Here is a 20,669-nt window from a genome sequence, read left to right as displayed (position 1 = left end):
TGCTGAGCAATCAAAATGGTCTTTCATTTTCTTCTGTTTTGTTTCTTAAAGTCTTATTATTATTAGGTGGTATTTAATACTTTTCTAATTAGTTTGTGTCTCATCCTGATATTATTGAGGGAGAAATGATTTTTGACACCAACATAAATGAGGACTGGATCGGGACCTTTACATTTGTCTGGATTATGCTAATTATGGACTTCAGCCTTTTGTTGATCCATATCTTATCTAGGACTTAAAAATTGGTATGAAGTTTAAAGTCCAAACAGTGCAATTAATTAAACTTGCACAAATTGGATTCAACAGCTCAACATCCTAAGGACCACTTTTCAATGGTGCTTTTCCTCTGTTGGTTCTATATGCTTCTGACGGATTTGGATGATCAAAATACACCCTTAACACAATTCTAATTGCTTCATTAACTAAGTAGGTGAAACATACAGAATGGTTATCATGGGATAATCACATCTTTGGGCTACTTTGTTTAAGGGATGAAATTCAGCACATGACACTAATGATCACTATACTCCCCTGTTCATTGCTTTCTTGTGCTTCCGAAATGTTTTTATTGGAAATGAAAGTGTCATTTTGTGCTACGTTAATCAAAAGCTATTTCATACGGCTGATGATGGTTTCTAAATATTAATCTTCTATAATTTCTGTTACAAAAAGAAATAATTAGAGAATGAGAATACATATTCCAGCTAAGTAACTTGTGAATACTTTCCATAATTGATTAAAATTTGTCACTCTTTAAAAAATTATTTTGGCTTACCTGTTCTATAGATTTCAAACTGGAGTTTATAAGGGTTTTTTGAGTTTTACAACATTAAGCCAGTAAATACCTTGGAGGTATTGCCTTAGAGTAAAGTATTACTTCAGAAAAGGTGAAGGGTGGAAGTAACTTTAGATCAGACTCATCAGGAAAAGTGAGGTCAGTCTGGATGCCCCATAAATGTGGCAGAGCTACATATCTGTATAGTAATCAACAAGGGTCTGACTATGAATGTGACACTGCTAAGGTTTTAAAATAGTGGGCAGTAACACTGCTGTCATTTTACTGGCCATTTTTGTGCTCTGAATGATGCCAGCCAGAGTGGTTTACAGATGAAGATGCATATGCCATTGCCTTTTAAAATGGGACCTACCCCCTCAAAGGAAGAAAACCTGCAGAGGATGGTGTAGGTATATGGGTGATAGTGACACTAGCTGAGGATTAGGAGCAAAGATGAACCCAGACTGACCAGCTTTTTTGATTTACCTCCCTCAGCTGAAGTGTATTCTTTATTTACATGGTATATCTGAGCCACTCTATTCATGGTCTGATTGCTAAGAGCACACTGCTTCCAGCTTTTCTAGCAATTTAGCCATCATTGAAGAGCTCTATACTGTAGAAGTTATTGATGTGAAGGGGACTAAACTTCTGGAGATGGGGATGAAAAGCTCCTTCATCTCTTTGTGAGGGAAGTAGATTTGAGAAATACTGTCCTAAGGCTTATCTACAACCTGCTCTGTTTCATTTTTCCTCCCTTAAAAAAAATTATCTTGTCCCATATTTTCTTTTGGCATCAGCAAGCAAAGAGTAAGAAGCATAAGAAAAAAGAGAGACAGAACTGTAATGCAGCTTGTGTGACTTAAATTAGCTGGGTTTTTTAATAGAAAATATTGTGTCTTGTTAGAAGCACTATGTACTATAAATGTAGTCCTTGTTCACCTGGTTACATCCTTAGAAACTTTAACAGAAGGAACATTTGGCTGTTCTAAACTTTTTGCTTTAAGTTAATTTCAGTAACATGGGTTTCAAACCATGTTAGAGAAAATAAAAAAAAAAGTAAAACTGCAACTTGTACATGCAGTATTTAATTTAGAAAACTTTTTGTGGCTAAGATGCAAACCAATAAACATTGGGAATTTCATCCTAAAAGCTACTTCACAAGAGTTGGGAGAAATATTTAACTTTTGGTAACTTGTCATTTGTAGTGTAATGCATATTGATTCTTAATCTTTGCTATTTCCATGGACAGTGTCTATGTGTGTCCCATGTAATAAGTGTATACAGGAGAGTGCCCCCAACAATTGCAGAAACACATTTTGTAAGGATATTAAATTCTTATAGAGGCCTGTACTGCCAATGCATAGTGCTTGATCCAAGTATTAACATCTTGATCACTGTGATATCCTCTTTCTCTATAATTACTCTGTTTAAGCAAGACCTGACAGGAAATGAACCTGTGAGATGAGCATGAGGTGCAAGGATAAAGATGAACCAAATATAACTAACTTCAGCCCCAGGCAATGTATCCTTAAAAACGTGTACGGTAATCTTCCAAATACACAATTGCAGGTGATACAAAACACCCTCCAGGGTTACTCTACCAGATGAATTTGCACGAAGGAAATCATAATCAGCTTTTAAACAGATAATTAAATCCTTGCAGAAAGTTGTGGAGACACTCAGATTTCACTTAAAACTGATGCTAGCTGCTGTAAAGTCACTGATCTAAGCCACTCTTAAGCCAAAATAAGTGTTTTGACAAATTTGCTTGGATTGGTATCTGTTTAATTTCCAAACCTGAAATTAAGCAAGTATAGTGTTTTCATATAGGTTATTTCCTTTTCTCCTGTTCTTTCCCTTGTTGAGGCCTATGGTTTCAGACCTGGAGCTGAGGAATTAAAAGAAAAAGGCAAATTTTCCAAAAGAAGTAACAGACTGCCCTAATATTATCCACGTTTTTGTACAGCAACGTTACCTGGTCTCCTATCCTGCCTTACTAAATCTCTCACCCTTGCATCCTACAGTATTATATAGAGTCTTCAACACAGGAGTCCTTCTGAATTTTTGTATCTGACACAGTGATCTCCAGGTTTCTGTTGGCAACTGGGAACATTCATGATCTCATGTGTCTTCACAAGCTTACAGGCTCCTTTTTTCAAAAGCATCCATACAGATAGGTGGTATTTCACATCCATACAGACATGCTTGATCACAGTCTGGTAGACAGCTACATCTGCCAGAAGGACAGTCTTCATACTAGCAAATTTTCAGCAAGAGGTATTAAAAGCCTATCTAGAAGAAAAGAAACATTATATACATAAATACATATTAAGCTTCTTACAGCTGTTCCTCTCCTTTATGTCCTTAGATATCAAAATGGCAAAGAAAGCATTACTTGCAATATTTTGTGTTGTAGTCTCCTATGCAAGAAAGAAATTAGGCATCACACAAAATGTCTTAATCCAGTACCCATTCGAAAAATGTATGTGGTCTATTGTCATCTCACCGAAGTGAGCAGAAATTGTATAAAGCTCTCACATAGTCCTCTCGCAACATTGTGGTGGTAGTGTGCTGTCCTTCATTACCCTGAAGGAGAGGAGGCTGTGCTAAACAATAGTTAGTTAATTAACCTGAGAGGTTTAGTCTTACAAATGCTGAAGTGGTCTTTGAGAGACCCATATTCCTGTCACCATCAACCTTGTGAGCGCTACCAAAATTGTGTGCAAGTGCCATATTTTCTTTAGTAAGCGAAAGGTAAAACTTCCTTTTCATCAGGTTTACTGCACACATATTTAACATGATAATAAGAATATGGCAAAGTTGTTGAGGCCAGAATCGGAGCAGCCTGTGAAGAAGTGAATTTGAAAAATTAGTATTTCAAGTACCAATCATTTTTAGCAGATAAAGCATCAGTACCTGTTCCTTACTTTTCAGTTTGCAATACTGAGCAGCAGAGGATGATAGAGAATGTCTAGTTGTTATAATAAACAAGATAAAGATTCTTTGTGATGAGACAGACTTTTGTCCATAAGTATAAACAAAAACGGTTTCTGGCATGCCAATCCAAAGTTATTCTGTTTCCTATTCGTCTCTTTTAGTCTCAGTGCGTTTTCTCCACAAAGAAGGTAGTCAGCAGGTTTCCACCTTCTATCTCATGCTATTGTCCTTATAAGGGCAGAGCGACATGCAGGGATGCTTCATGATTCAGAGCAGCAGGGAAGAAAGGAACTTCGTATACCAAATTTTCTCTCTGGAGCAATGAGAATAAGTGTGATCTAGCCACCCAGAGGTTAAACTACTGCTTTAGTAGAAATAGCAGGTACAATATGAGGTTATAAGTCACAGAGAAGCCTGTTAACTTCTAATGATTGTAAATAGCTGATTTGCCAGCACATCCTTCTGTCTCCAGCTCCTTATCACATTATCCTCACCACATACAAGGCTTCACTCCTGAGCAGCTGCATGTGCTAGCTAACATAGAGTGTGTAGGAGCTTTACCAAAGCAAGCAGTGGCTGCCTTAGGGGTGTCCTGGCACTGCAAAACTCAGCTGTCATTGAGGGTCTTGCACACCAGCTCTTAGAATCATGGAATCATAGAATGGTTTGGGTTGGAAGAGACCTCCAAAGATCATGTAGTCCAACCCCCCCTGTAATGAGCAAGGACATCTTCAACTAGACCAGGTTGCTCAGAGCCCCATCCAACCTGGCCTTGAATGTTTGCAGGGATGGGACATCCACAACTTCTCTGGGCAACCTGTTCCAGTGTTTCACCACCCTCATTGTAAAAAATTTCTTCCTTATATCTAGTCTGAACCTACGCTCTTTTAGTTTAAAACCATTGCCCCTTGCCTTATCACAACAGGCCCTGGTAAAAAGTCTGTCTTCATCTTTCTTGTAAGCCCCCTTTAAGTATTGAAAGGCCCCAATAAGGTCTCTCCAGAGCCTTCTCTTCTTCAGGCTGAACAACTCCAATTCTCTCAGCCTTGTCTCACAGGAGAGGTGTTCCATCCCTTTGAACATTTTTGTCGCCCTCCTGTGGACCTGCTCCACTAGGTCCATGTCTTTTCTGTGCTGAGGACTCCAGAGCTTGATGGAGTACTCCAAGTGGGGTCTCACCAGAGTGGAGTAGAGGGGCAGAATCACCTCCCTCAACCTGCTTGCTGCGCTGCTTTTGATGCAGTCCAGGTTGGCTTTCTGGTCTGCAAGTGCACATTGCCGGCTCGTGTCCAGCTTTTCATCTACCAGTACCCCCAAGTCCTCTGCTGGGGTGCTCTCAATCCCTTCATCCCCCAGCCTGTATTGATACTGGGAGTTGCCCCAACACAGGTTCAGGACCTTGTACTTGGCCTTCTTGAATCTCATGAGGTTCACATGGGCCTGCTTCTCAAGCTTTTCCAGGTCCCTCTGGGTGGCATCTTATCCCTCAGGTGTGGCAGCCACCACTCAGCTTGGCGTTGTCTGCAAATGTGCTGAGGGTGCACTTGATCCCACCGTCTATGTTATTGATGAAGATATTAAACAGTACTGGTCCTAATATGGATCCCTGAGGGACACAACTCATAACTGATCTCCATCCGGACATTGAGCCTGCTGACCACTACTTTCTGGATGTGACCATCCAGCCAATTCCTTATCCACTAAACAGTCCACCCATCAAATCCGTATCTCTCCAATTTAGAGAGAAGGATGTCGGGGGAGGACCATGTCAAAGGCCTTACAGGAGTCCAGATAGATGAAATCTGCAGCTCTTCCCTTGTCCACTGATGTAGTTACTCCATTATAGAAGGCCACTAGGTTGGTCAGGCAAGGCTTGCCCTTGGTGAAGCCGTGCTGGCTGTCTCAAATACCTCCCTGTTCTCCATGTGCCTTAGCATAGCTTCTAGGAGGATCTGTTCCATCATCTTCCCAGGGACAGAGGTGATGCTGACTCTTCTGCAGTATGGTGGTATAAACAGGAGATGTTAATTCTCACCATGCAGAACAGAGGGTGTCTAGAGCCAAGCACAAACCTGCTTGAGTGTCAGAGTTGTAGAGGTCTTTTTTGATGGATAACATAAAATAATGGTTTCTAAATCTGTTTGTGTATACAGATATTACACTGCAAGTGTGAGTGCTTAAGCAGCTCTGATTCGATTCACAGCCTTAATTTTCAATATAAATCTTAAGATTCATTGTTTTAATAGGTAGCAGCAATCCAAGAAGTATATCTGAGACAGAAAGAATGTGAGGATGAGCTGCTGAAAGATGAACCTGCTCTTGTTGCTGCTACAGTCAGCCTTAGACACACTTAGTAGGGTAAAGATCATACAGTTTGATTTCTGAAAAAAAAAAATATATATTTGTTCATTGTTCAAGCAGTTCAAGGCCATTAAATGGTCATTCCAGTGCCAAGCTGCCAAGCACACATTTCCATCTTCTCTGGGCAGCATGCTCCAAAGCAACAAGTTGGCAACGGCTGTACCTGACCTGGCATTACACTTCCCATCACCCTGCTTGACCAAGTTGCACTTAGGATTGCAGACCAAGAGAAGGGCTGTGACCATCAGTATTTTTACCACATAAAATAGTTAGTAATAGTCTTTGAAGAGCTGAGAGTTGTACCGGTAATCAGAAAGCTTCTGTGGAACAAACCCGCTATCGTTGCACAATTCTGTACCTGTTCCTCTGATCTTCTTTTTTCAGGTTAATCTTACAGAACTGAAAGCCTTCACTGATGCACCAATGGCTGTAATCAATGTTATCACTGCAGTGATGGTTTTACTGGCACATAAGGGGAAAGTGCTCAAAGACCGAAGTTGCAAAGCTGCAAAAGTCTTTACGGGAGAGGTAACAATCAATGGAACATCACATAATATCTGAGATGAGAGAGGAAAAGAATAGTTAAAAATGAGAGCCAGAGAAAAAGAAACTAAATCGCAACTTCATTTTCTTACAGGTTGAATTTAGGGGGATAAAACCCGACCCTACATTGTTCTTTTCTGTGTACATTTTATGATGAACTCTAGCCAGCCTGAGTGCCACTGGGATTTATTATTTGCAAAAATAAAAGAAAAGTCAAAGGGACAGCATTTAATGATATTTATCTCATCTCTGCCAGATTCCTCAAGTGAATCATAAAATCACAAAATGCGGTTGCGAGGGTGAATACTTCAGGCTTTTTGCGGAAATATTTTTGCTTTGTACTGCATAATGTTTCCAAACCAATAAGCTAGCGCAGGATTTCATTTGTGATGAAAGTAGGAGTTAGGTTCTGATCCTCTGAAATGGAAAAGGATTGAGGCACTGGAACTTCTCTTCTTGCAGGTTGATGACTTCTTACAAGCTTTAATCAATTATGATAAGGAGCATATTCCTCAGAATTGTCTGAAAGTCATCAAGGAACATTACTTGAAGGATCCAGATTTCAACCCAAATTATGTTCATACAAAATCCTTTGCAGTAGCTGATCTCTGTGCCTGGGTCATGAATATAGTAAAATTCAATGAGGTGTATATGTGTGTGTGTGTATGTGTGTATATATATATATATATATCAGTTCCTCTCTTGACTAGCCCTGCTGGGGGGGAATTTCTATTGTTGAAGTTTTTTATTATTTTGGTAAGCTCAGCTTGGTGTTCTGGGGAGAATATAACAGCAATCACAGGTAAAGTGGGAAGTATTCAGTGCTTAACGGTACGTACACATGTATTTATTTGTAGTAGAATATGGTAAAAAAGATGTGGCTGTCCAAGACTTCTTAATTGTCATTATGATGCAACAGTTGGGAAATATTTTTCTCCAGATGTACATGTTTCACTTGAAATGTCCATCTGAGTGTGGCTGTCTGGAGTGTCGGACAGATCTTATCACTTACGAGTCCCTGGAGCACCTGGTAGCAGGATTCCTCCATTCATCCTAGTATTGTAGCATGTTATCATCTAACTCCAAAATAGTGAAACACTAATCAATTTTTGATGAAATCTAATCAAGCTTAATGCCTGTCTGATTTCCACCTGTATTCTAAAACCATGAAAATGATACATATAAATTAATTTTAGCTGGAGAGTAGACCCACTAAGGATACATTCAGTTCTGCTTAAAATATCCTTATATAGGCTGTAATCTAATCTCCTGTAGTCTTGAAGTCAAGAATGGAAGAAATCTCCGCATGTCTCACTATTTTCTAGAAGGATGGTTCTTAAGCAAATATATGTAATGAGAGACTGTTAGGGTTATCTGAAAGTCTTTCATCAGGAGAAATTTGTAATTTTTGTAATGAATGTGAGACCAACTTGTTGTCTAAGGTACCTATGTTGCATGTCTTTTTCAAGGTGTATTGTGAGGTAGAACCAAAACGTGCGTTGGCCCAGGCAAATGCTGAATTAACAGCAGCTACAGAAAAACTAGAAGCCATCAGGAAAAAGCTTCTTGTAAGTACTGCTTGATCAATGAGCATTATTCTCTAATATCTTGGGACCACTTAATTTTATTAGTTTTGGTTTATCTATTTATTTAATTTTGTTAATTTATTTTATTCTTGTTGATTTTATTACTTCCTAGTTCAAGTATTAAAAATATGTTTTCATTAGTGATTATCCCTATTTTCCCCACAAACCTACTGAAGAATATTCCATAGTTTGGGTGGTAGCACATGAAGCTGTTTATCAGAAATAACTGAATTTCCTCAAAGCCATCTAGGCATGTTATAACCAATAGATTATTAAACTGAAATGAGAGTTGATATAAATAACTGGTTGTGATTTTTACAAGGAATATATGCCAAGTGTTTTATTGAGTAATGACTTATTGGAATATAGGAATAACTTCCAGAAAGGACTTTGGAAGGTCATGCTCATCTGTGTTTATATTTGTCACTAAACATATCATGAAAATTACATCAAACCTCCTTTGATTTTTTGAAAGACCTCCAAACACATATAGACATACACACACATAGAAGTGGAAACTTTGATTAGTCTTTTACTGACAAATGTCTTCTGAGTTAATGATTGAATCGAAGACCACATTTACCACCAAGTACCTATTGAACTTTTGAGAGGGATTACTAGTTGTTTATTAAGTATTCATTCAATGGAGCAACCGCAACACAAAGTGCTCTTGAAATAGACAAAGATATCTCGTGGTACCTTGTGAGATGGTGGGTGGAAGGAGTTTCTCTGCTGCAAGCTAATTACCCTTAGTTAGCAAAGACAGCTTCAAATGGTTCAAAAGATACAGCATTAATTAGGTTTAGAAGGGTGTGACTTGGCTTAAGACTTCTTTTGTTGACAATATTTAGATCTGAAATCTCACAACTTAAGATATCAAGCAATAAATGAAGGCTGAACAAATCTGTAACATGGGGATTATTCTCACTGTTTTCTCTTAAGTTAACAATTTAAGAGAATGAGCAAGATTCACTTTTACTGAAACTCTTAGAAATCTGTGAGTTATGGTATCTGAGAATGTCATTCTTTATTTCATCAATTACCCGTTTTTCCTCCTGCTATTGTAGTATCTGGTTTTTTTCTTTTTCTGAAGGAGATGCAGATATAATGGGTAAAAAAGATAGCTTTTACCATCTCTCTTCCTCTTCTGGCCCCTCTGCCACCCACCCCAAAATCCCATCAGCTGCTACAGCATGTATTTTGCCTCCATATGATACAGCCTTAGCTTTGTGACCTTGGAGTTGCCCATTCAGATCAAAGTGCATCTGCCCTAGTGAAGCTTGTATTTACACTAAAAGATAGCTTTACTGAAGAATCATGGTTTTTATTTCACACATCTATACTGAGGTATGTTTATTACATGCAAATACTTTTTGGTCAAAAATAGCCTTTTAATGATTTTTTTATTTATTTTTTTTTAAATGCATGGCAATCACTCCTGAAACTCATGGAATCTTATTATTTTAATGTGTTGCTCAGAGAAGAGCACTAATGCATCTCTGTTCCTTGCCTGACAGTATCTCAAAGAACCTTTTCGTGGTTCAGGTGATCTTGCGGTTCAGTAAGCCTCCAACTTTGAATCTTGTTCTGTCTTTTTATATTTATTTACTTTCCCTTTCATTTCCTCATGAATTTTTCTGGAGGTGGTTAGCAGCAGTTTTTATCTCAGCTGTGCTTAGTTCCTAGTAGGAAGAATTCTGCACCACAGACAAAGTTGCAGTTTCCTCTGCAGTTAGCTGTTTCCTGTGTTAGGCCAACAGTTGTCACCTTGTCATTCAATATGAATATTTTTCCTAACCATTTTAGAAAATCCATACTGCATGTTCAACCAGGCTTCCTTTTACAAGGTGGGAGGATACAGTTAAAACTATTATTTTTATAACTGAGTCATACCATAGCTGATCAACCTGATGAACTTTTTAAAGGAGCTGTAGCTATAATTTTTGATTCTCCAGTAGGTATTACTCATAGCAATAATAAGCTCCAGAGCTCATGAGGTTGTTGAATGGAGAACATTAGAGCTGGTGAAATTCACTGCTGATAAATGCAAAATAATACATATTGGAATGAAAATTTTGAACTTTTTATGAATACTTCTTGATTATTGTTTATTTATTAGCAGCTTAGGGAAGAAGACCTGGGGTTGATTATGTATAATTCAAAGAAAACTTTGAAGTTAGCCCTGTTTTGAGCTGAGAGTTGGACTGGATGACCTCCAAAGCTCCTTCTAGCCTATACTATCTCATGATTCCAAAAATAAAGCAGAAATTTGGTTCATCCAGTAATATTTTACAAGAAGATGAACTTCAGTAGAAGAGTAGAAAGGAAATACTTGTCTATTCAGTCTATATATTAGATATGCTAAAATGTATTTATAACACTTAAGAGAGTGTTATAATGATATAGTAAAAACTGCTGCACACAACTCATTCCAGAAAACTTGCTTTTGGCAACTGAGCTGTGACTCAGTCCAGAAATTTGAAGATTTCAAAAGGGATTCAATTTTTATATATGAAGAAACTTGAAAAATTTATGTACTTCCATAATTCATGCCTTAATCCATCATTTAATTACTGAGGATTATTGGTAGAATTTTATTTTGAAAGCATATTATTCCTCTTGGACATTCCTGTGTTTGCTTCTCATGGTCCACATGTTGCATGTCATCTCGCAGGAAGAACATACAGTCACTGTTTTTAAGTATTCTTCTATGCAGCCTCCAAATATTTCACTTCAGAAGCTTCAGTTACAGTGCAATTCTTTGCACAGGCCAATGGAAAACATTCATTCAAACGTCTTGCAAATTCCAGCTAGCAATACAATTCTCATCTAGTTTGTCATACTTTTTTCCATATATGAGGTGATTGAAGTTACTTGTTTCCATGAACTACTTACCTGTATATATGCTGTATCCAAATGGGGTATACTGTGCATAAACTTACGTACGCTTGGGCTAACATTGATTTATGTACCTATTGTACTCATAGAAAGGAAGGAATGTAATGTCTTGTTCACTGAGAGGATTTAAAATGTTATTTAAAGAAAAGATTTGAAAATGCTTGAAGTAACCTAGTTTTAATTACATGTTTAACTTATGTCTTATCTAATAGCTGTGTGGCAGACTGGAAATTATCAAAGTGTCAAGAAAAGTGTAGTGCATAACATGAAGACATGTGTGTATAAAAGCCATTGATAGTTTTCCCAGGACTGGCAACTAGGAGGAAAAAAAAAAAAGCTGAAAGTTAGCATGCACCAGGGCTTCAAATAATCTAGGAATCTTAGAAGGGACTTTAAGTTTCCAGTATTAGAACAAGTTGGGGATGTGACACCCACTTTATAAAATGTTAATCCAAGAAGTTTCAGCTATAGAAAACTGTATGGCTGAGAGATGTATTTTCTTTGACTGTTAGTGACCATTTTCCTACCTGTGAAATGTTAGAGGATGATGAGAGGTTGAGTTCATTAGTAAGGTTCAGTAGGTGGAATGAGCTCTGTAGCTTGGTGGGTACAGAACAGGATCCTTTCCTGTCTTTGTACTTTTGCTTTTTAACAGAATTGACACGCACTAATTCCATGAAATCCACCACTTTTCTTGGTTTGTTTTTTTTTTTTTTTTTTAGCCATAGTTAGAGCTGACATTTCACAGAGCCTCCACTTAGCTTTCTGGGCTCAGCCTTTTTCTCTACCTAAACATGTACAACATGGTCAACAGTGAACAACTTTGTAGATTTTCATCCCTATTCAGTGATCCTGAACTGCACTGTTCAATTTAAAATCAGCTTGACTTCCTCAGCTGGAAACTTGTATCCATCCTCATATTAAAGTACCTGATGTTCCATGTGATGTCCCATGGGGAGGACTGTTGTGTACAACAGTAGCATTAACCAGGATTAGCTGATTAAACGACACAAATGCAGAGTGAAACATTGAATTTTTGCTGGCATCCATTTTTAGAGTTAGAATGAAGCGCTGTATAAGTATTCACCAGTTGTCTTCCACTTCTCCAGAGAGTTTTACATCTAGCCAAGTTTCATCAGCTCCAGTTTTCCAACCATGGTAACTTCTTGATCTGCTTCATTTAATGTTTGTATTCAGTATTTTGTAACGTGCACCCCTGCCCTATGCAACTTGTTCCAGCTGGCACATGTCAGACCTTTTAAAGGTATGATTCACTGCGTAAGGGAGTCTGTGAAACAGGTATAAAGAGAAGGCAAACTTGTCTTTCTTCTGGAAAAAAACTGAACAATTCAGGCACTCCTCAGTGACAAGTACCTAGATTTTATTTACCTTAGCTGCTGATAAACCTCTGTACCCCGTCAGGCTGTAGAAAGCTCTTATTCCTTACTTGAGTTGTATGCATGCATAGTCCGTAAATGCAAGAATTCCTCTGATGCTGAAGGAAGGTCACTCTCGATAGATGGACATTCTTCTCTCTCTCTCTCTATCTGGGCTGCCTGCCGACTGTATCCAGTCTGCAGGAAGTTTTCATCTCACCCACCACCTCTTCTTCAGGAGTAGTAGAAGTGCTGTGCAGCCCTATCAGTCATCCTCTGAAGAGCCGAATTTCTTATAAGCTTGCACAAGGCCAGTATGTAGAGCCCACAAGAAGGAGGTACTCTACCAGTGCAAATTCATCTGAATCTGCATGGAAGTAAGCAGTACAGAGGAGAGAGAGATTTTTTATGTCATTTATGAATGCTAGCCTTTCAGTAGTCCTTTATATTCTGAAGCTAAACAAATTCAGTAGAACAATGAAGCAGTTAGTCTTCTGTCTAATCTCTTCTAAATGCCTTTAAAATGGCACTAGTGTTTTTCTTATCATTATCCAGGCATCAATCGACACATTCAGTTGCCCCCTATCCTTCAGTTCATTTCTTGCCCTTTTCCCTTCTGGTCATTGATTTGCCTGTCTCTTTCCCATCTTCCTCTATGCAATTTTCTAAAGAATAGTCTTGAAGGCAGAGTATCAGTTGTTAGTGATCTCTGCTCCTGAACTCATGGATGTTCTGCGCTCCCTGACTCATAATTCAACTTCTTTCTGTTGGCAAAAAGAGAGAGGAGAGTTGTATGGATTTTTCAAATGGAAGTTTTTGTGGCCAGCAATTCTTAGTGATGATAATTGGTGCAGCTGTTAGTAATCAATAATACATATTCAGCGTAGACAGCACCAACTAACCTCCTTTCATTTTTCATGGCTTCCAGAATATATCTTTAAATGAGAAATGACGAGGGGATCGAGTGCACCCTCAGTAAGTTTGCAGATGGTGCCAAGTTGGGAGGCAGGGTTGACCTGCTCGAGGGTAGGAAGGCTCTACAGAGGGATGTGGACAGGCTGGATCGATGGGCTGAGGCCAGTTGTGTGAAGTTCCACAAGGCTCAGTGCCGGGTCCTGCTCTTGGGTCACAGCAACCCCATGCAATGTTATAGGCTTGAGGAAGAGTGGCTGGAAAGCTGCCCAGCAGAAAGGGACTGGGGGGGGGGGGGGGGGGGGGTGTTGGTCGAGAGCCATCTGAATATGAGCCAGCAGTGTGCCCAGGTGGCCAAGAAGGCCAACAGCATCCTGGTTTGCATCAGACATAGTGTGGCCAGCAGGACTAGGGAAGTGATCGTCCCCCTGCACTCGGCACTGGTCACAGCTCGAATCCTGTGTTCAGTTTTGGGTCCTGCACTACAAGAAAGACATTGAGGTGCTGGAGTGTGTCCAGAGAAGGGCAACAAAGCTGGTGAAGGGTCTAGAGAACAAGTCTTGAGAGAAGCGGCTGAGGGAACTGGAGTTGCTTAGCCTGGAGAAAAGGAGGCTGAGGGGAGACCTTATCGCTCTCTACAACTACCTGAAAGGAGGTTGTAGTGAGGTGGGTGTTGGTCTCTTTTCCCAGGTAACAAGCGATAGGACAAGAGGAAATAGCCTCAAGTTGTGCCAGGGGAGGTTTACGTTGGATATTAGGAAAAATTTCTTCACCAAAAGGATTGTCAAGCATTGGAACACGCTGCCCAGGGAAGTGTTTGAGCCACCATCCCTGAGGGTATTTAAAAGATGTGTAGATGTGGTGCTTAGGGACATGGTTTAGTGGTGGACTCAGCAGTGCTAGGTTAATGGTTGTACTTGATGATCTTAAAGGTCTTTTCCAACCTAAATGATGCTATGGGCTCTATTGTAATGAATGTTGTCACAGTAATTTTTTAATGTCAGATACAGACTGGTACTAATACGGTATGTCTTTTTAAACATTTACAATGTTTTGAAGATGATTAAAAAAATACTCTGTGGATGGTGATGCTTACTGATCCTTTCTTGCATGTTAAAATTTTAATATATGAACACACACATTTGTCCATCCAGTCAAACAATTGCTATATATTTACAGTAAATGGAAAGAAGAGCAGGTTATGAAATAGAAAAAAGGATTGTTTCTTCACAAGCAAACTTATTTTTTAAGTATTTTGTGTGAAATTAAATCAGATTCCTATCCTTAAAGAGACTACAGTTTTATCTGCTAAAAATATTTGTGAAAATTATGATTTTATGTTCACATGTATATATATTAAAATAAGTATGCCTATAATATGCAGGGGAAAAAAAGAAGGAAAGGTAGTATGTTTATTAGTGTAAAGGCTAAAAAGTTGGGCCAAGTTCATCCTTTTGGCAGATATGGTGCAATTTGTATTATTTATCATTAAAATCATTATTATTAACATATGAGAGCACTTAAATACAGTGAAAATACACTTTGTTCCTGAAAAGGATTATACAAGGACACAATCCAGCAGGCTTGCTATGGAGAGTAATGGTTCTCTGCTGTGATTTGTGGAGCATAGTTCCCTGTCACTAACTTTCTCAATAACAAGCGTTTTTAAAACACTTGATTTATCCCATAGAATTTAGAGTACTAGGATATAAAATGCAATAGGTAATCCTGCTGTTGCTAGACTTAGCCTTTATTTATGTTCTATCCTATGAAAGAATGACAAAAGGGAATGGCATGCTTTGTAGTGACAACTTTCCTATTCTAAAGTCACAAGATAGGAAGCGCTCTGATAAAGGAGACTATTATGTACCAAAAAAAACCCGCACAGAGATGTTGGGTCATTCCTTACTCTTTGTCTCGCTGCAGAAGAATGTTCTTGCCATCTTTAGTACCTGAGCCTTTGATGGATGAGTGTATCTGAACTATGATCAGATCTATGTTATCATGCAGGCAAACTTGAGATGGCTAGAAATAAGTCTCCCTTGAAAAAAACGAGAGAGTACAGAACTGTTTCTCTGTTCATTCTTCTTATGCCATGCATGCTAGGCTGATGAAATTTTACTTATAGCCCATCTCTGCAAGATGCCCTTATTGAGCAAAGCCCTCATTAGTCTCTCAGTTTAAGATCCATCACCATTAAAAAGTGGATTGGCTGCCTCATTATCCCCAAGAAATCAAGCCAACCTTCTTTATTAAGCTCTGAGTTGTAATTTCATCTTTCCCCTTTGCCAATTAATTTCCTATTTTTAATTTATATATTATTTTTACATTTCCTCATTGCACACCACCAGTTCAAGCACTAAGCTTGGCAGATGACATCTAAATCTTTGATCCTGCGAAACTACCAAGCTTTTGTGGAGGTATGCACTCCTTGCTCTTGTTGGGGTTCTTCCATTAAACCTGAAATAGGAAAATTTTATTCTAAAGTAGAACTCACTGTTGTTAGTGCTGTAGTTACTCTAGAGGAACAAAACCGTTTCAGACAACTTGCCTGCTGTAACCTCTGTTGTCTTGCCTTGTCTTTTCATTTTTACAAAATGGTCTTTCAAGCCCTGTTTTTGTATTCAACTTTTGCCTCACCTGATTATTTGTAAAAATAGTACTTTTCAAGGTGTTAACCTCTTAGCTTTTATCACTCAGCTATCTGATTTTTTTAAAACCTTTCTTTTCATTAGTTCCTCTTAGTTTGCTGAGGTGGAGAGGATTCTCTTTTTTTCTGACAGAGTGGGAAAGAATGTGTTTTTCTTCCTGATGAAAGGGAAAACTGAGATAAACGCTTTGTGGGTGGGTTTCCTCTTTTTGGTTCTTTTTGATGAACAAATGCAGTAGTATTGGAGTTTTTATTTTTACAACCAAAAGAAACTTGTGATTTCCCCCCCCCCCCGCCCCATTTTGTTGACTAACTATGCCTGACTGATAATTACGGCATTTCTTAGACTTTTTCAGAAAGACAGGGTGTTGTATCTTCATCAAAAATAACAAGATAGTTCCTCATCCAAGCGTCTTTCAGCTGTTTTAGTTAAGTAGGCATTAACAGAAACAATTTTAGTTATTTTATCTAAAAATCCCATGTCATCCTAGCTGCTCCATTAAGAGAATTTGGAAAAAATGCTGCAGCTCAGCAAATTACCAGTTATATGGCAGGAGTGATGGAGACTGATGAAAATAAAGGGTCTGAGCAATCTAAGACAGGGAATTTGCAGGGGCTTACTGGGGATGGGCAGTGGCTGCTACTGAGTTGATGTACATTTAGTATGAAATCCCCAAAAGCAGGGAGAGGGCGTACTGCTGCCTTTTGAGCAGAGTGCATACAAGTGTGGTTAAAGATCTTTGGTGAAGGTGTGGATCAGCATGCAGGAGATCTGCTTGTTTTCTGCCACTAGCAAAACCATCCTGTCTGCCCAAGAGCAAATGGCTGGATCTTCTTATGCCACCAGTCTGATATACAAAATGAAAATAATAATTCTGTTCTTGCATTTTTTTCTCTGTTACAATTTTAAATGCTCCAGAATGCATAGAACGTAGTTACAATGTCCTAGGATTTTTATTACTGAATCTAGCACAAGAAACTTACACTTTTGCCTTCGGACCTCCGGATCTGGCCATTGCAATACAGGCCATTGTCATCAAGGAGAAACATTTCTCCTCCTATTTTCTCCAAGTACCTGATCTCCACCATTTAAATGGATATTTGGTAAGGGATTCTCATGATGGGTATTCTTCTAAATTGTTGTTAGTTAGCATACTTATGTTGTGCCAGGAGCTGTAGAAAGAATGTAGAATACAACAAAACCTTTCCTTTAAAGTTTGTAACCTTCAGACTTAAAGGTACTGTTTACAATTATTGTCATTAAAATATATTATTTAAAATAAAAAAAATTAAAAACAACAGAAAAAAAAAAAACCAAAGCTTAAGCTATAATATTTACCCATCCTTTTCCTGAATAGGTTCTGGATAGCAATCTGCATAAGTTCACAGCTTCGCTCAAGAAAGCAGTCACAGAGAAAGTCTGATGTCAAGGTGATGTGAACCAAACAAAACTATTGCGCTGGCCAACAGGTTGGTCAAGGGACTTGAGGTAAGAAGATTTTGCCTGAATGTTCACCTTGGTTTGAGTTTTGAAATACTTGAAATGTTTTGTTAAGCATGAGGTTAAACTTAATTTTTGAGGATTGCTTGGGGGAAAAAGGCTGGGGTGGGACAAGCAACAAGATGACCCTTCTTAGAAATCATTTAAGTGAAGAAAAAAACCAAAACCAAACCCACCAATAAACCCATAATAAAATCCTGAGAAGTAAAATGTGCTGCATCACAACTGCATTTCCTAGAAGTCATGTATTGGTGAGCTACTGATATTGGCATGATTGCTAGAGAGAAATCTTGATAACTAAGTTACCACATTTATACACAACTGTGAACACGTTGTGACAGCCTGGGCAGCCTCTAGTTAATGAGCAGAAAGACTGAATAATCCTCTAGGTCAGGATGGAGTTGCCCTGCATCTGCCCCCATTGCACTTTAGATTGCAAATAAGTGGAAGGTACCAATCAGATATTTGCTGTTTGTTTTTGTTTTTTTCCTTTTGCAGAAACTATTAATTTTTAAATAAGAAGGAAATGTATTTATGTTAAAATTATATATATTTCACTGTGGTTATTAGCTTTTTTTGCAGACAAACATCATTAAAGCTAACACATGCCTATTTAACGGTCAGTAAACATTCAAGTCAGCCACAGCGTTGCTGTGCAGTCTCTCCTAGGTCTTTACAGAAATTGTGCTCTCTCAATCATGATCTAGAATTTTAACCATTCCTTTTTGACAAATAAGTGTAAATAACAGGAAATATAAAGTACAAAGAATATTTACACTATTACGTGAGTTCCCAAGGCAGTCTGAATAAATATTTTAAGTTGGATTTCATAAAACCCCTGTGACCTTTCTTTCTAAGGTCAGAGAGTGAATACTTTTGTTTCTGTGAATCTCTCAGCAGAGGCTGGCAATCAAGATTAAATCAGTTTGGGAAAAAAATATTGTAAGAATGTAAAACTAATAAAAAAAAAAACCCAAAACAGTGCAATTAAAGCAGATCCATTTTTGATACCTGATTCTGAAATTAATATGCCTAGAAATGTAAAATATATAAATAATTCTTCCTTTCGTAGAAAAAACAGTGACATCAATGTTACTATGTGCATATGCAAATTTTTAGTTGCCCCAAGACACCTGAGATGGTCACCGTTGGCCTGACCCTGCAGACCTCCAAAACCTTTGGAAGCTCTGTGGAAGCAAATGGCCTTTGCCCATAGGTAGTCTCCAAGTCTTGGATTTGAAGGTTTATACATAGTTAAAAGAAGTTTTTCTCCAAGATTTGAGTTTTTATTAGTGATCTTATTGTGTAAGTTAAGGAGGAAAATATTTGAAAGGATTAATTGAGAACGTCAAGTCTTTTCCCCTGAGAATAAATTCTTTTTGACTAGAACAGGAGACAGTTAACTTCTGAAAAGCATCAAGACTGATGATTTTGTCTATATAGCATTGACCTGGAAGCTCAACCATTCAGACTAATAAATCAGGCAATTTATATTTAATCATTAACTAACTCCCGAGCTGAACAGCTGTTCAAAATTAGAAATGGGTCACCCCGGCCAGGATGACATTACAGGCAATCTATAATGCATTAGAATAAAATTATAGTGATTTTTAACTGTCTGGAAATTTATTACACTGCATGTTCCAACTCTTAAACCCTTGTTAGCCAATGTCACTAGTGATTTATGGTGCTTGGGTGGTATGGTAAAATTACTGAAGATTTAAATAGACAATCATTCTATGTTTAGTAAATCTTCAAATTTCAAAGCTACTTTGGAGAATGAGCTGGGTGCTCTTTATTGTTTATGACTTACCAGTCAGTGACAACAAGAGGAGAGAATGGATAAATCGAAAAGCCCTCTTGTAAATTAATGGATTTATTGTCTTGTTGCCTTCAGCTGATGGTTTAAAGAAGAATCCAATTACTTCTGTAGGCAAAAATGGATGTCTAAAATACTTCAAAACAAAACTGCTACGTTACAAAGATTGCTGTTAGTGCTTTCAGCAGAAATAGTCCTTTTAGTTGTCATTTGTTGGGCATCTCTTATGAATGTAACTGGGGTTTAGGAGGCCTTCCCACACTGACTTCCTGTGTTTACACTGTGAAATATTTAAATGCTAACTCTTTTAAGCATTTTACTTTGATTAAAGATACTTCCATTTTCTTAGTGGATATTTTATATTCCTATTTTATAACAAAAGAGTTTGAGTCTTCTGTTATCGTAGAATTCTGTGTCTGTCTATGCAGCATAGGATGTTTAACCATTTCAGTAAATATTTCTGAGTGTTCTGAAAAATATAGATGGAAAATACTTCATGAATCTCAAATTTAACAATTGTTTTGTTACTTTGGTTTTGTACACATAGAAATTTGTTTTTTAAATGAGAGTTGTTATTTGAGATTGATTTTATACATTTTTAAGGCTTTCAAGAATAACCACATCTAAAAGTAATCTTTTAAGCCTTCAAGCAGCTAGCACCAGCAAAATGCAAGCATTTTACATGAAATTATTTGAAGTATGGAGGATACCTTCTATTCAGTGATTTTCATTGATTTTGATTACAACATGTAAAGAACCGGAAAAATATGTTTTGATTACTGTCATTGCTCTGAAAAATAGATGTACGGACAGTGGGTAAAGGACTGTCCTTGTAAGTTTTTCAGCAGTGTGGTTTCCTTCTTTCGTGCTGGTCCTTTCTTTGCTTCAGTCCCTCTGCTCATTGCAGAATGATTTCCTGAGGTTTCCCTGATGCACATGAACAAACTGTGAAACAACTTTTATTTTATCCTGAGTATTTCAAACAGTGCAAACAACAAAGAAAGGTTATGGCAGTCTCTTCCAATTTTACATCTAGAATTTAATCAGTTTGAAGATTACTCTAATGGATGATCAATTTTTACCTTCCTTTCCATGCTGAAACTATTTGAGCATACATTTGTGCATACGATCATTCCTTTGCTGAGAACTGTGTACACAGAACAATCGAAGTATAATGTGCCAAATACTGCTAGTTTGGTTTTTACACCATGTCATAAAGTCCAATTGAAAAGATAATTATTTGATCCATATAGTAAACATTAACTTTCTTTAAAGACGTGTGCTGGTTTTGGCTGGAGTAGACTTAATTTT

General features: G+C 37.9%; 1 protein-coding gene across 1 annotated transcript in view; it reads left to right on the top strand.

The window, feature by feature from the left end:
- DNAH11 (dynein axonemal heavy chain 11) overlaps positions 1-20,669 on the top strand; it is a 151,916-nt gene that overhangs the window by 94,209 nt on the left and 37,038 nt on the right. The window contains 7 exon segments of the mRNA XM_049798917.1: positions 5,959-6,042; positions 6,044-6,070; positions 6,458-6,601; positions 7,079-7,261; positions 8,086-8,184; positions 17,397-17,478; positions 17,481-17,527. Coding sequence (XP_049654874.1) covers positions 5,959-6,042; positions 6,044-6,070; positions 6,458-6,601; positions 7,079-7,261; positions 8,086-8,184; positions 17,397-17,478; positions 17,481-17,527 — 666 coding nt within the window.

The sequence above is a fragment of the Accipiter gentilis genome, chromosome 4 (assembly GCF_929443795.1).
Source record: "Accipiter gentilis chromosome 4, bAccGen1.1, whole genome shotgun sequence".
NCBI classification, from domain to species: domain Eukaryota; kingdom Metazoa; phylum Chordata; class Aves; order Accipitriformes; family Accipitridae; genus Astur; species Astur gentilis.
Note: the sequence above shows the minus strand (reverse complement) of the source record. Positions and strands in the feature narration are given on the sequence as shown.